The sequence below is a fragment of the Lissotriton helveticus genome, chromosome 4_1, assembly GCF_964261635.1.
Source record: "Lissotriton helveticus chromosome 4_1, aLisHel1.1, whole genome shotgun sequence".
Taxonomy (NCBI): Eukaryota; Metazoa; Chordata; class Amphibia; order Caudata; family Salamandridae; genus Lissotriton; species Lissotriton helveticus.
In genome coordinates, this window is record NC_136063.1 from 1,823,568,420 (window position 1) to 1,823,584,276 (window position 15,857).

The 15,857-nt window shown below is 44.5% G+C and overlaps 1 protein-coding gene across 3 annotated transcripts in view; it reads right to left on the bottom strand.

Moving 5' to 3' along the window:
- Window positions 1-15,857, bottom strand: part of SYTL4 (synaptotagmin like 4) — a 964,177-nt gene that overhangs the window by 33,852 nt on the left and 914,468 nt on the right. For all 3 annotated transcript variants that reach the window (XM_078688458.1, XM_078688460.1, XM_078688459.1), the window contains one exon: window positions 4,009-4,111. In XM_078688458.1, the coding sequence (XP_078544584.1) occupies window positions 4,009-4,111 (103 nt within the window). The remainder of the gene's footprint in view (window positions 1-4,008; window positions 4,112-15,857) is intronic.

The window sequence follows — 15,857 nt, forward strand, 5'->3', positions numbered from 1 at the left end:
AAGAACAAGCTCTGGCAAAGCCAATAGGTCCCGCCTATGCAAGAGCTATTGGCTTTGCCAATATCTTTTTGCAATGTTGTACACCAGAGAGGCTGCTGTTCGGCATGGCTAAAATTTCGTAGGGTAAAGGAGAGTAGAGTGTCAAAGTAGATTGGAGTGTTATGGAATGGCTTAGAGTGGCGTACAGTAGAGTTGAGTGAAGTGGAGTGTCATGGAGTAGCATACAGTGTTGTGGAAGGAGTAGAGTGTCGAAGAGTGGAGTGGCACACAATGTCGTGGTGTAACAGAGTGGAGTGGCGTGGAGTGGCGTAAAGGATGATGTATAGAGAGAAGTGGCCTACAGCAGAGTAGACTGTCAGAGTGGAGTAGTGTGTCACAGGATGGAGTGAGGTAAAGTGGCATGGAGTGACAGAGGGGGTTGTGTAGAGCGTTGTAAAGTTGAGTAATGTCGTAGAACGGGACAGAGTGGAGTAGAGTGCTGTAAACTAGAGTGGAGTAGAGTTTAATGGAGTAGAGCATCACAGAGTGTAGTAGAGTGGCCTAGAATGAAGTGCCATAAAGTTCAGGGGTGCAGAGTAGATTGGATTAGAAAGCATTGGTTTTGAGTAAAGTGGTGTAGAGTGCATTGTCATAGAGCGCAGAGGCATAGAGTAGAGCGGTGTAGAGTAGAGTGTAATGGCGTAGAGTAGAGCCGCACAGAGTGGATTAGAGTGGTGTAGAAGGAAGGGGTATGGAGTGGAGTGGTGCAGGGTAGAGTGCAGAGGTGTAGAGTGGCATAGAGTGCAGTGGTGTACAGTTGAGTGGTGAAGTGGCATGGAGTGCACTTCTGCAGAGCAGAGTGCCGGGTCATAGAGTTTGGAAGAGTAGAGTGGTTTAGAGTAGAGTGGTACAGAGAGCAGTGACCTAGAGTACAGTGATGCAGAGTAGAATAGAGTGGGCATAAAGTGCAATAGTGGAGTGTCAGAGTAGCATACAGTGTTGTGGAGGGAGTAGAGTGTTGTAGAGTTGAGTGGGGCACAGTGTCCGAGTGGAGTAGAGTGTTATAGAGTGGAGTGTCACAGAGTGTTGTGGTGTAGCACGGATTGGAGTGGCATAAAGAGTGATGCGTAGAATGGAGTAGAGTGTTGTAGAGTGGCGTACAGCAGAGTAGACTGTCAGAGCGGAGTGGAATAGAGTGGAGTATTGTGTGTCCCAGGCTAGCGTGGCATAAAGTGGCAGAGGGGGTTGTGTAGAGCGTTGTAGAGTTGAGTGGTGTTGTGGAATGGCATAGAGTGGAGTAGAGTGCTGTAGACTGGAGTGGCGTAGACTGGAGTGGCATAGAGTGGAGAAGAGTGTCAGTGGAGCAGAGTTTAATGGAGTATAGCATCAAAGAGTGGAGTATCAGACTGGAGAGGAGTAGAGTGAACTAGCGTAAAGTACAGTGGGACAGTAGTTTGGCATATAGCGCAGTGGTTTTGAGTAAAATGGTGTGGAGTGCATTGGCGTAGAGTTCTGAAGAGTGCAATGACCGAGTGGAGCAGAGTAGAGTGGCGTGGAGTGGCGCAGAGTGAAGTGGCAGAGTGGAGAGGTACAGGGTAGAGTGCAAAGGTGTAGAGTGCCAATGAGTGCAGTGGCGTAGAGTTGAGTGGTGCAGAGTAGGGTGCAGTGTCATATAGTGCAGTCATGCATAGTACAGTGTCAGAGTGCAGGGTCATAGAATGTTGCAGAGTTGTATAGTGTTGCAGGGTCGCATAGTGGTGCAGAGTAGAGTGGTGCAGAAAGCTGTGACCTAGAATACAGTGGTGCAGAATAGAGTAGTGTAAAGTGCAGTGACAGAGCACAATGGCATAGAGTAGAATGTTGTAGAGTGCCGTAAAGTGCAGTGATGATTAAGTACTTGGCATAGATACAGTGGTGTTGGGTGTACAGTGAATTAGCATAGACTGCAGTGGTTTAAACTAGAGTGGTGCAGTGTAGAGTGGAGTGGCGCAGAGTGGAGTAGAGTAGATTGGAGTGGAGTGATACAGGGCAGAGTATAGTGGTGCAAGGTACAGTGCAGTGGCACAGTAGTGGTGTAATTCACAGTGGTGTGGAATAGAGTGACAGTGACTAGAGTGGCACAGCATTGACTGCAGTGGCAGAGAGTGAAGCAGTGCAGACTAGAGTGGTGCAAACTGCAGTGGCATGAGTAGATTGTTTCAGAGTAGAGTGAAGTGGTGTGGAGTAGAATGGTGCAGTGTGGAGTGGTGTAAAGTAATGGCGTGGAGTGAATTAAAGAAGAGCGCAGGGTTGCAGGATGGAGTAGCGTGGTGTAGCGTGCAGTGACAAGGAGTGCATTGGTGCATTGTAGTGTGGGGTAGAGTGCACTGGCATAGAGTAGAGTAGTGCAGAGTAGAGATACATATAGTGAAGTGGGGTAGAGTGCAGTGGTGCTCAGTAGATTAGAGTGGCATTGGGAGAGTGCAGAAGAGTGGCATAGGGTGATGCTGAGTAGAGTACAGTGGCATAGAGTAAAGTGGAGCAGAGTAGAGTGGTATAGAGTGAAGTGGCGTAAAGTTCAGTGGTGCAGACTAGACTAACAGAGTGCAGTAGTGTAGAGTGTATTGGTTTTGAGTAGTGGTGTAGAATATATTGGCATAGAGAGCAGTGGCGATGAGTGGCACAGAAGGGTTTAGTCTGCAGTGGCAGAATAGATTGTTTCAGAGTGAAGTGGCACAGAGTGCAGTGCTATAGAGTGTCGTAGAATACAGTGGTGTAGATTAGGGTGGCATAGAGTGCAGTTGCGTAAATTTAAGTGGTGGGTAGTGGAGTGCAGTGGCCCAGAGTAAAGTGGCATAGAGTTCAGTGGTGCAGAGCAGAATAGAGTGGCACAGAGTGGAGTGACACCGCAGAACAGAGTGACGTAGAGTGCAGTGGCGTAGAGTGATTTGGAGCAGAGAAGATTGGCATAGAGTGCATTGGTTTTGGAAAAATGGTGTAGAGTGCAGTGGCAGAGAGTGGTGTAGAGTGCATTGGCAAAGAGTGCAGTGGTGCATAGTAGAGTAGTATGGGGTGGAGTGCATTGGCAGAGTGGAATGGTGTAGAGTAGGAAGGGTTGTGGGGGGGTGGTGCAGAGAAGAGTGGAGTGGGGTAACGTGGAGTATGGATGGTATGGCAGCGTACTGCCATTACAGACAACATATCTTCAATTGAAATAAACATTACATTTGCACACACATACAGTTTTACTGATAAAAGTATACAGAGCACAAACGATGTGTGGAAATGCCATCGCCCAATGTATCGATTTGATCATCAGCACAGTTAATTTACAGATATTTACATTTTGTAGTGTGCTAGAAAAGAAATAACATCTGTAAAATCTTCCTCAATCAGCACCCACTAGCCACCATCATTGTCACATGAATCTCTCACTTTGAAGTCAGAGAAAGAAAATAAATAGCAAGCTTCCTGGAAGACATAGCCTGATATCTGACCTTTGTCTTTGAGTGTACAGCTAATGTGACAAGATTAGAACAAGATTTAAAGAGATGTTTACAGAAATCGAGTTTGTGGAAGAAATATGGTAAACGGGTTAGTGCAACGCGAGGGACGAATTAGAGCTGGACAGCCAACCACACAGCCAATGGTAAGCAATTCCTAGGTCAACTTTCTGAATGTCTGCAACCTAAAAATGTGTACCAGTCTGTTAATGTCTTTTCAGCTTATTTCTTCTGCTAACCTTACCACTCGGCCCAAGTGCCTTAAAAAGATCGCATGACACATGGCACGACAAACATAGTCTTAATAAGAACACATTAAAAAATATCACTTCCCATTGTAAATCAGGACCCAAAAGGTAAAATGCACACGGTGAAGCAGAACAAAGCATGCATGCTTCCAGATCTTTAAGGCTGCTGCATTTAAAAACAATAACAAGAGACAGCCTTTCCGAAAGGTGCGACAAAAAGATTATACTTTGGTTGTTAATTTGGGGATCTGTTTTAGCCAGCACTAGGTCATCGTCTTATTTCAAGCAAGAATACTCACCCTTCCGCCTATCAGCAGAGCCGTTGGATTTTGGTGGAATATATTTCAGAGAGACGACCAGATCACCCTTACTGGGTGCCCCATCACCTACATCCGCAGCTCCCTAAATTATAATACACAAACAGTGGAAAATAAAGACGTTCATGCAAGTGAAAAATACTTCACAGAACAGAGGCATGAGTATAGAAAAAGTAAAGAACAACTAATGAATTGGTGCTTTCTAGCATCTACCCTACCAGAACTATGAACAGGTCTGTTCAACATTTTATAACATGACATCGCTAATGACTGAACACACTCTTAAATCATTCAAATAGTTAAGTTGGTGACATTTTCAGTTATTAGAAATTGTTGGATATTTTCTTTTTCACTTTTTTTGCTTTAAAATATCAGAAAAGAGAGTAAAGTTTATTTATTCAGCACGGCTTTACTGGATGGAAAAAGTAACTTACTGTAACAATAGATCTGCCGTTTGAGGTCACAAGTGCGGTGTGTTATTCTGCCGACATGTGGCTGGTCTTGAAAAACATCTAAAACAAAGTTTTTGTTGCTACTATAAATGATGTAGATTCTAAAATGATAATGCTCAATGACTTAACACCTTTAGATGTAATTTTTCCTTATGGTAATTTGGGAAGGACGATGTTAAGTGTACGTGACTGAATATTGCACAATGCAAACCTTAATATGTGCAGTATTATTCGCATGGAAGGATGGAGGGTATTGAAATCATAGATAAGACCCAAGCAGCAAAACTTGACATTTTTTCTTTTGCAGTCTGAACATTTCCTAGCCCAACATACTTCGCATTATCTATAAAAAACAGTAATCCATTTAGAGGCGCAAGTCAGGAGTCCATGTCATGTCCCCAATATTCAGTGAATGTGTGAATGAAAGACCTGCCTTGCATACTGCTGCTAAAAAGGTCCAATGAATGTAAGGAAGCAGTTTTTTTTCTTAGTAGTATGTACTCACGGATTTGCATGTAACGGTTTGTCAGCTAATGAGTAAAATGACTGGATAGCTGGAGCAATCCAACCCAGTTTGCTCCCTTTTTCACAAACTCCTCTACCAATTTTGGTGCATGCTAAAGAAACAGTTGCTCGGTTTGCCCATGGGCTTCCTCTTGTGCATGGCATACATCAGTACTCGTTTAAGAGCCAAAGTCTGCACTTTGGTTTAAAGGAAAACGTAGCAAATTCAATATTTTAGTTCATATCACATTGGGTATCTGGAACAAGCGTGCAGCATCTTGCCGATATGGTTATTTCACAACTACAAATCTACAATCCGACTTTACCTTACTGTGTGAAGGGAAATATACCCACTAAGAATGCCACTTTTATGGTTATAATCCCAAAGAACGCAGCTTGCACAGACTTAAAATAAAACACAAATCTTCTTAAGACCATGTTTCAATTTTTACTAGGAGAGCTGGAGGTGGTGGTTGGAGTTATAGGGAAAGTTGTTTAATGCATGCAAAAAGTGTCATATATTGTGATAAAGTGATTGGTTTTGTGTACTCCTCATGTAGGCAGAAAAAACAGATCAGTGAATCCAAACAGCTGCACCACTCTCGTTGGCATCAACTCAGTGCAGCAGGTATTGTAACAGATTGCGAACAGAAAGTGGAAAACCCTTTAGTTGGTTGTGGTATGAATAGTGCCCATGGTGTGGTTTAACATGTCCCTGTTGCCAGCCTGCAAGCCTTCCTACTTATGTTCACATATCTTTGTGGAAGATTCAAGCAATCAAATACTAGGATATCAGGAGCCAAGCTGTCATGCTCAGTGCTTCTGGATTTGGCGCAGACATGCTGCATTATTGGATGGCAATGTCTTGTACTGAATCATCATCAAATGTATCAGATGGGAGATCCAGATCTGACCTACCCAAGCTGCTTCCATGAGAATCAATGTCATCTTGGACCCCCTGCATTTATTGAAAATCTGTGTTATTAGAGAAATCAGGGATGAGGGCAGGAGTGAACACAATTTACCTCTCCTTGTTTAGGAGAAAAAAATGCTGGGGTGGTGACAACACTCAATGTCACCTGAGATAGTCTTTCTGGGCCAGAAGAACTGTTGTTAGTTCTATCACACTGATATAATTCTCCATGTGAGAACTGCAACTCGTTTGAGGTGTCTTGGTCGTAATGGTTACAGTTGTGACTGGTCTTGCAAACTGCATGCTTGGGAATCTTGTTTGTTGCACCACTGCACAGACCTCACTATCCTGTGATACACAAATACAACAGAAAATTCGAGAACAATTAGAGTCTTAAATGGCTGCATAAGGTTACGAAAGCAAGTGAGGAGGGATTTCATATGTAAAGTTCCATCTAGTTGGTCTGAGATCCAGAAAAGCACTCCAACTGCGATATGTGGTCGATGTTTCGAATCCTAAATTGATAGTTTCAGTGAGGCCTTCATCAGGACAGTGACAGAGATGCACCTTAATCCATTTGAGTGTCAATGCATTGCGGAAGTGGTACGTCCTAGAGGTCTATGGCCATCTTCCAAATTTCTTGGGCATATATTTTATTATAGAAAGCAACAAGTGCATCCCCCCAGTCAGTATCCAGTCCCTGTCTTTAATCAGTGGCTCCAGTGTTTTCTCCTACCATCATTTCTCCACCAGTTTCGAACTAAGATATTATTTTGGAATTTCGGATGGAATGGGAGGACAAGTGATATTGTCAATGGATTCCTTTTGGTTCAATTACACGTTTCCCCAAAAGACGACACGGTCAGATAATATGGCAAGCTGAGTATCATGAATAGGGTTTTTAAAAAAAATGTGTGCTGAGTATCATGAATAGGGTTTTTAAAAAAAATGTGTATCACATTAGGTAAATGGGTGAATGGATATCTTCTATCGTTGCCCTAACATTCTCATTTGCTAATGTGTGTGTTTCTATAGCCTTCCATTGGTTAGGAAGCATTGTGCAGTTTATAAGCTATATTTATATGCATTTTATAAATAATTAGATAATCATATCGAGATGTCATTATAGGAGTTATGTCTTCCTGTGGATTTTTATCCCAGTAACAGAATAAAGATCATCTACTCTCTACTAGTGTCAACATTAATCTTGTGATGCACCATTATCTCCTAACAGCTGCTTTTCAGAACAGGAGTGGGGAAGATATGTCCTCCGACATTTCTAAAAGAAATGCTTTGCACTTTCGAATTAGGACTCCTTTAGGTAATACTATCTGGAGGCGCACTTTCAAGTTCAGAAATTCATCCCAGGGTTATGATCTCCAAACATAAGTGTTAACTGCAACCTCTAGTATTATTAGCACAGAGAAGAAGATTCCAAATTAAGCTGCGATCAAAAAAGGGATCGGCATCACAATCCAGTGACACACTGTAAATCTAAAAATATCCCCAGAACCAGATAAAAAGCCCAGAATAGATAACTGGAGAGGTCAATCAGAAAAATATAAAAACATACGGCATTTACTATGAGAAGCACTGCATGTAGACATCAGCCTCTTTAAGGCAGCATGCCTATCGGACTGTTTATCATTGTATACAGAATTTCAGACTTTGTGACGTTGTGAACATTTCCTTTTTACATATTCCTTCCACAATAGCCACCACTGAGAGACACGAAATCCCTGCCAACCACGCATTTGTATAAAATATATTTTTTTGCAATGGGACAATTTTCATCCAGTATTCAGGTGCAAGACTGGCTACAGTTTTCTATCTATGAATGTACTCTGTGTGTTCGGATACAGCAATGCTGCTACTGAAAGTATGTTTCCTGCTGTTATCCATAGAGCTTTTGCATGCAGTGTGATTGTGCCAGTTAGTGACAGCAGTTTATATTCTAGTGCTGTGCGAGCAAAGACCTGCGGTCCCTTTGTTTTGTGACGAGGAACTGATTGAAGGTCAGTCAGAGCCGTCTGAAAAACGTGAGGCTGGCTGGATTCTGTCGGTTGTAAAAACACAGTTGATGGACAGAATGCAGAACAACGTCATACATTCACCCCAGTACAGAGATCTGGACGCAAATCCATCGTTTTTTTGCTCACCATGCCATTCCAGTTTGAACCCAGCCATATGCAAATCAGTCTTGACCCCGTGCCCCATGGGAACAGTCCAGCCCGAACCGCCAAGCCAGGTCCTCCCAGGACTGGAAACAAGCATCCTAGGACCGGTTTCAGGCTTTCAGCCCTCATCAGCCAGGATAGCTTGATTACAGTGGCATGGAGAGCACAGGACTCACGTCTGAGCATACCCGTCCCACTCGAGGTGACAAAATGCAAAAACAACAGTTGATGGACAGAATGCAGAACAATGTTTCCAGTCCAGGGAAGAAATCTGAACTGGGGCGGCGGAGTGAGCTAAAGAATGATGATGGATTAAACCCAGGTCAGTTGACTGGGGGTGAGTGCTTGCAATGTTCAACACTATGTCCAACATCCACTTTGGTTTTGCTTTGTTCGCCCTAAGTTGGCAGGGTATGCCCAGACATGGGTCCCTTGCTCACTTTGCCACTGGATTCAAGCTAGCCTGGCCGATGACGGCTGATTAGCCAGAAACCAATCCCAGGATGCTGGTTTCTGGTCCAGGGAAGACATGGCCTGGCAGTTCAGGCTGGACTATTCCCATGAGGCACAGGGTCAGACTGATTTGCATACGGCCATGTCTGAACTGGGGTGGCAGAGTGAGCTAAAGAATGCAGATGGGGTAAACCCAGATCAGTTGACTGGGGGTGAGTGCTTGCAATGTTCAACACTCCGTCCATCATCCCCTTTGGTTTTGCTTTGTTCGCCCTAAGTTGGCAGGGTATGCCCAGACGTGGGTCCCTTGCTCACTTTGCCACTGGATTCATGCTAGCCTGGCTGATGACGGCTGATTAGCCAGAAACCGGTCCCAGGATGCTTGTTTCCGGTCCAGGGAAGACATAGCCGGGCAGCTCAGGCTGGACTGTTCCCATGAGGCACAGGGTCAGACTGATTTGCATACAGCCATGTCTGAACTGGGGTGGCAGAGTGAGCTAAAGAATGATGATGGATTTAACCCAGATCAGTTGACTGGGGGTGAGTGCTTGCAATGTTCAACACTCCGTCCATCATCCCCTTTGTTTGCCCTAAGTTGGCAGGGTATGCCCAGACGTGGGTCCCTTGCTCACTTTGCCACTGGATTCATGCTAGCCTGGCTGATGACGGCTGATTAACCAGAAACCGGTCCCAGGATGCTTGTTTCCGGTCCAGGGAAGACATAGTCTGGCAGTTCAGGCTGGACTGTTCCCGTGAGGCACAGGATTTGCGTACGGCCATGCCTGAACTGGGGTGGCGGAATGAGCTGGATGGATGGATGATCACCGGAGTGATGATGGATTAAACCCAGATCCGTTGATTGGGGTGAGTGCCAGTAATGTTCAACACTCCGTCCATCATCCCCTTTGGTTTTATTCTGTCGGTTGTAGCCTGGGTAATGAGACAGAAAATGAATGAGGAGGGAGGCTGCAAAGGTAGAGGAGACTCGGACACTGTGGGTTTCAGCCCTCACTGAGGCAAAGACTTTGCTCACTGGGGGTTACCCACTGTGAGATTTCACTATTACATAAATCATCAAAAGAACATTATCATAACACACATAAGTTTCTATTATGCATATCAGATGTTTTCAACAAGAAAAAACATGAAAATTGCATGATATTTTCAGCTACTACAAATTCCTATTATCCAGATGAGAAATTGATGGCCCTCTAGTGTTAGGGCATGACATTTCAAAAATGCCCCTTCTTAATGCTTGGAAGTCCAAAGTACTTGTCTAAACACGCCTTCTCCCAATATAATGTTAATTATAATTTTATTACTTACGTTTCCTTCCTCCTCAACAGAAAACTGGCTTCAATCAGACAAAGGCTTTATACATTGCAGAAGAAGGTGCAAGTCTTGTAAATTTAGCACGGACACCCTTGAAGTGACACAGTCACATACATGCAAGAATTGGCCCATTAAGACATTCATTACGTGTAAGACGGAGTTTGTGTTCTATATTACAGCTCGGTCCAGATGAGCAAAGGAGTTATAGGGGCTGCAGCCAGACAGTCCCCTTTTCCCCCTTCCCCACTTCTCCATAACCTGGACTGGTCCCCTAACTGCCCGGGAACTGCTGAAGGACCACTGGAGGGGCACCAGAGGACAGCATGACTGCAGGCAGGCTCAACTGGGCCAAACTGGGTATTCTATAGCCAAGAGTGACAGGCCTCCCAGGTACAAATTATCAAAGTTGCACCAGTGTATAACAACTCTTACTCCAATTTGGAGAGACCCATTCCTTTTATTTTTTTGAGTGAACCGCCAGCTGCCTGCTAAAAGGCGGCCTGAATAGTACTTCGAAGCCCCGACAAGTGAGGGGTGGCACCTGGATTAACCACCACTGCTGGGGCACAGCAACACAACCATACTCCACAATCAAAGACACAACCCCAACCACTGCCACAGTCACAACTACAGTCATAACCACAGTTTTCAGCCTGTTCATCGTATCTCACCACAGCTAAACCTCTCACGGCTCTCCGAATGTCTTCATCTGAGACCCAGCCCACCCAGAGAAATCTATACACCATACAGCAGCTAAGGCCACCAATCGGGAAGTAACTAGGAGGACATATCCTTTCCTCCAGGGACGAAACTTATTACATAGAATATTCCATCAACGACATGCTAATGCCACTGAAAAAAGGAAGGATGAAAAATCACCCCAAGCAATTGAATTGCTGATTACAACCTACAATGGTCTATGCACACCTTTCTCCTTTGGCGCAATGCCTAACTTCAGTCCTAATAAGACAAACTTACTGACTTTGGAGACTTTGGAAGCTATTATGCCCCTTAAAGATACTCCATTAACATTAATATCTGCACACGCATTCACAGCAAGGGACCGCAAGGACAGGAAAAGGGCTAGCTTTATCCGGAGCAGTGGCACTCCAGAAACTGCAAAAAAACTTCAATAACTGATTACTTCTATAAAAAACCTCCTCAGCCTGTTCATCTAGAGACCCTAGGCTCAATTAGGAAAAGGGACCTCAATGGAAGCCCAGCAGCCACCCCTGCCCCCATAGTAGACAATATATCGCTCATAACCCCGTCCCCCCAGAATAAATAGCAGGCACATCCAGGTTCACCAACAATTAACAAATAGTTCAGTAATAGATATATAATCTAGAAGCCCTCCGGATAGTTTGCTGGCAGACATTGATCAACTAACATGATGGGAAAAGATCAAGGAGGCGAAAATGATATTCATATTAAAACTTGCCTTTTAACCCCCATGGATTGCTCGTTGAAGGCACAACCCCTGCTTAAAATAAACAATATAACTACGGCTGCTCAAATTCACAGCCACAGGGAAAAAAAGGTGGCACAGGACAACAAGGCATAGTGGGCCACTGCCTTAGGTTAACCGAATGAGTAGATCATGAATCTCTTAAAAGTTGCCAAAGGGGAACAGATGCAGGCCTGGGCCAGTTCATGGCTTTACCTTACAGCAAGGATAAATACACAATACATTTCATAGAGATCGAAAAAGGACCTGGGCAGCATGAGGTCCAACTACCATAAGACCACTGCTCTAAGATGAGCATGAGCATTAAAGAAAATGTTATATCATTTACCACCAAAAACATTAAAAACAACATTGATCAAGACTCCCTACTGTCCTCCATAAATGCCACCTTAGCCGAAACAGTAAACGCCTTGACATGGCAGTCTGACAAACTGGAATTGCAACTTGACTTAATCCAAGCTTTGGCCATCTCAATCTTAAAAATAGAGGAAAAAGTCAGCTCTCTGCAAAAGAGGTTAAAAAATGTAGGCGGCAAAAAAAATCCCTTGTGCATCATGCTTCTTCCATCAGATTGCAGAGAAACTATGCACCTTGCCAGATGCCCTGAACTTAATGATAATGGATATAAAGTCGGCCTTACAACAACAAGTAAAAAGTACTCTTAGCAGGCCCGACCAAAACCAACAGATACAGAAACTGGACAAACCGAGGAAAGAGTGACCTGCTCACTGGAGGCAGCCAACAAGGAAACTTCACAGTTGGGTATGAGGTTACCAATGAAAGCTCTTACAAAATCTTGCCGCACGCCCAAGCAGGAAACCGCAACCAGGGAGTTGCTCTATCTTCGATAGTGCAGAAATCGCCCCCAGAAGCGAAGGACATAAAATCGCTTGACAATCGCAAGGGCAAAATAACAGCTGAAGAAAACCAATGGTCCATTGCCTTATCAAAAAGAGCTAAAAAAAAAAAAAAGGACAAAAAAGCTCAGAAGCAAAGCTGAGAAGGTAAATGCTACTTACCCAGAATGCATCTGTTCTTGGCATGTAGAGCTTAAGAGTCACATGCTGTGCATAACCTGCTATCTAGTCTTGGGTCCGGATGTTTGCACTTTGTTTTTGTTCGAAGAAGTCTTTTCCAGTCACAAGGTAGGTGACTCCCCCTTTGGGTGATCGTGTGCATGGGCATTGTTAGATTGTTTGCCGCATAGGGTGATAATGGAGTTAGTAAGAGATGTCAATGTACATATGTTTCTTAGTAAGATGTAACTGCAACAGATATAGGTACCCGGGGAGGCGGGTGGGCGCATGTGACTTAACAGCTTTACATGCCAAGAACAGATGGATTCTAGGTAAGTAGCATTTTCCGTTTGAGGCACATGAGCTGTAGATCAAATGCTGTGCATAGACTAAAAAGCAGCTATCTCCGAAAGCGGTGGTTAACCTGTAGCTGTTGCAGTGGTTTGAAATAGTGTGCGCAAAACTGCTTGGCTCACATTAGCTTGTTATCTTGCTACCACATCGACACAATAGTGTTTTGTGAATGTGTGAGGTGTAGACCATGTTGCACCTTTGCAGATATCATCAATGGGTATGTTTCCTAAAAATGCCATAGAAGCCCCTAGTTTGCGAGTGGAGTGCACTCTAGGAGGAATTGTTACAGTTTTTTGCTTTTGCATAGCATATTTGAATGCACTTGACTATCCACCTTGCAATGCCTGATTTTGATATCGGGTTGCCTTTATGTGGTCGAGCAAAAACGACAAATAGCTGTTTTGTCTTGCGGACAGGTTTTGTCCTTTCTATATAGTAAAGAATTGGTCTTTTCACATCTAAAGTGTGTAAAGCACGTTCTGTCACAGAATCTGATTGAGGGAAGAACACAGGCAACTCAACAGACTGGTTGATATGAAAAGCAGAAATGACCTTTGGTAGAAATGTAGGGTTCCAGAGATAGTGCTAACAGCAGACGCATCGCTCACTGGTTGGGGAGCTTATGTCCAGATGCATACAATTCAGGGCATGTGGAGCCTTCAGCAAATTCAGCTTCACATAAATCATCTACCCACCTCTAAAATAGCCTCTTGATGAGGGCGATTGGTTGTTGCCCTTATAAGAGGAGGAGGTAGCCTCTGTGGATATTTTCTTGGAGCCACCCCTGTAAAAGGAGCAACAAAAGGATCCCCTATTTGAAGGTAAATGCAAAGCACCCATGGATTTGGCAACCTCAGTGTCTTTTTTCATTTTTTCCAACGAAGTGTCAACTGCTGGGCCAAAGAGGTTTTCCTTGTCAAATGGTTGGTTGAAAATAGAGGCTTGCACCTCAGGTTTAAATCCTGAAATTCCCAACCAAGCATGCCCGAGTAGCAATATGCTGGTATTTACTGCAGGGGCTTCTGTGTCTGCTGCATCTAAGGTACACCTGATGGAGGTATTTGTGATTAATTTACCCTCCTAAATGAGGTCATTAGCCTTTGATTTATGCTCATTAGGTAGAAATTGCGTTAGCTTCTCTAACTTATCATAATGAGCCCTATCGTAGCAAGCTAACCAAGCTTGAGCATTAGTAATATGCCAATGATTGGCTGCTTGCGACGCTACCCTTTTGCCAGAGTCATCAATTAATTTGGACTCCTTATCAGGAGGAGGGGCCTCACCTGTGGTCTGTGAGTTAGCTGTCTTGGAAACAACCAGAGAGTTTAAAGGCAGCTGACCCTTGATATAGGTGGGGACAGTAGGTGCAGGTTTATACTTTTCTTAACCCTCACAGGATACTTAAAGAGCTCATCTGTATGCTTAAGCATCGCTTAAGCATTGGCAGCGTATGAGTAACTTTCTGAGAGGAATTTAGGGTTTCGAATTAGAAATCCTCTTTAAAGCCTCTTTATGCAGCTCCACCCCATGATAATGGGCAGCCCTGTTAAGTAGCTCAATGTATCCTATGTTTTCGTCGGGTGGTGAGGGTCTGGACGGATATAAATCAGGGCCATTATTCATGTCTGGGTCAGTGTCATAATGGTACCATGGGTCAGTATCGTGTGGCCTATACTGATTCCCATTTTTTTCATCCTGTGGGTCAGGTGATGGTGGTGGTGGTGGTGAATTTGAGGGTGTGATTAGTACATTTGGATCAGTGGGCGAAGGAGGTGGAATGTAAGGTGGAGAAGGGTTAATACCCACATTTTTCTTCTTTAGAAGAATGTAGTAATTCTCAAGCAGGCCCATTTGCCTTTTTGCCGTTAATCTGGCATGGATATGCCCAGTGCCTGTATTTATTACCAGTTCTTTCTGTTTCTGATCCGAAGGTGGAACATCGGACCGAGGCTCTTCTAACGAAGTCTTTTCTTCGGTCGCCTTTGTCTGCATCAAACTGTTTGGCTCTGAAGATTTACTCTTTGATAACGGTGGAATGGTTACCATGACATGTTTCGGTGCCAAAGGTTTCGGCACGGTGCCGGTATAGGGTCGACTCGAGTACGAACCGGAAGGTTTTTCTTTGTGCTTCAGCACCGGTCCCGAGGGCGGGGCGCTCAAAAGTTTTGTCGGTGCAGACCTAGGTCCGAGGGCAGAGGAGGGACCGGAGACTTTTTGTTTAACAAATGGTAGGGGAAGGAAACCTCAGTACACCCAATATGTTGACCCAGTGTTACTTGGTCTTCCGCGTCGGAGCCTGCTTCAGAGACGGAGATGTGTTCTTCCTCTACTTTGGCTTCCTGCGCGTGGGATTCCTCGTGGCCAGAGTCCTCCTCGAAGAGATCCGGTGCGGAGCCGCTTTGTTGAGGCATGTCGCGACGTCGAGCCTGACGGTCCCAAAGCGTCTTTTTTTCGATCAAAACGATCACAGTGCTTTTTGTCATGTTATGTGGATAGACAGAGGATGCACACTTAGCGCAAGTTGGTGCGAGGGGACAGAGCTTGAACGGAGTCCGTTTGATTGACTGCTGACGAGCCCGGTGTGGGTAGGCCCAACGGCCCTCCACGAGTCTTCCGATCGAAGGTTTTTGCCGAAACGATAAGCGGAGAATGGGAAACGCGATCGAGAGACAATACCATTGAGGATAGTGGATTGCCCGTTGAAGGGAACACGAGAAACAGTGCCAAACCAGAGCGCAGCAATTCACATCCGAACCCGATGGCGGAAAAAACAATGGAGTTGATGCCCATGCGTACTATCACTTCTTCGAACAAAAACAAAGTGCAAACATCCTGACCCAACACTAGATGGCAGGCTATGCACAGCATGTGATCTACAGCTCACATGCCTTGAACAGAACGCTTTTCAAATCAGTTTCCACCTAAGCAAAGAAAACCAGATAACTTGTCTAGTGTATACCCACTGTTTAAAGGTAGTGGAAAAACAAAGAACATATTACAACCTGTTCAATCACCTGCTCTTCCATTCTTTGCAACTCTGGCTTCGCCACCCACTCTACCCAAAGCAAATACAGACTCTACCAAGTCCAGCAACACAATCCACCATGCCAGGAATACACCCACAGGGGGTGCAATTATTAACCACGAAAGACCAGAAGGAAA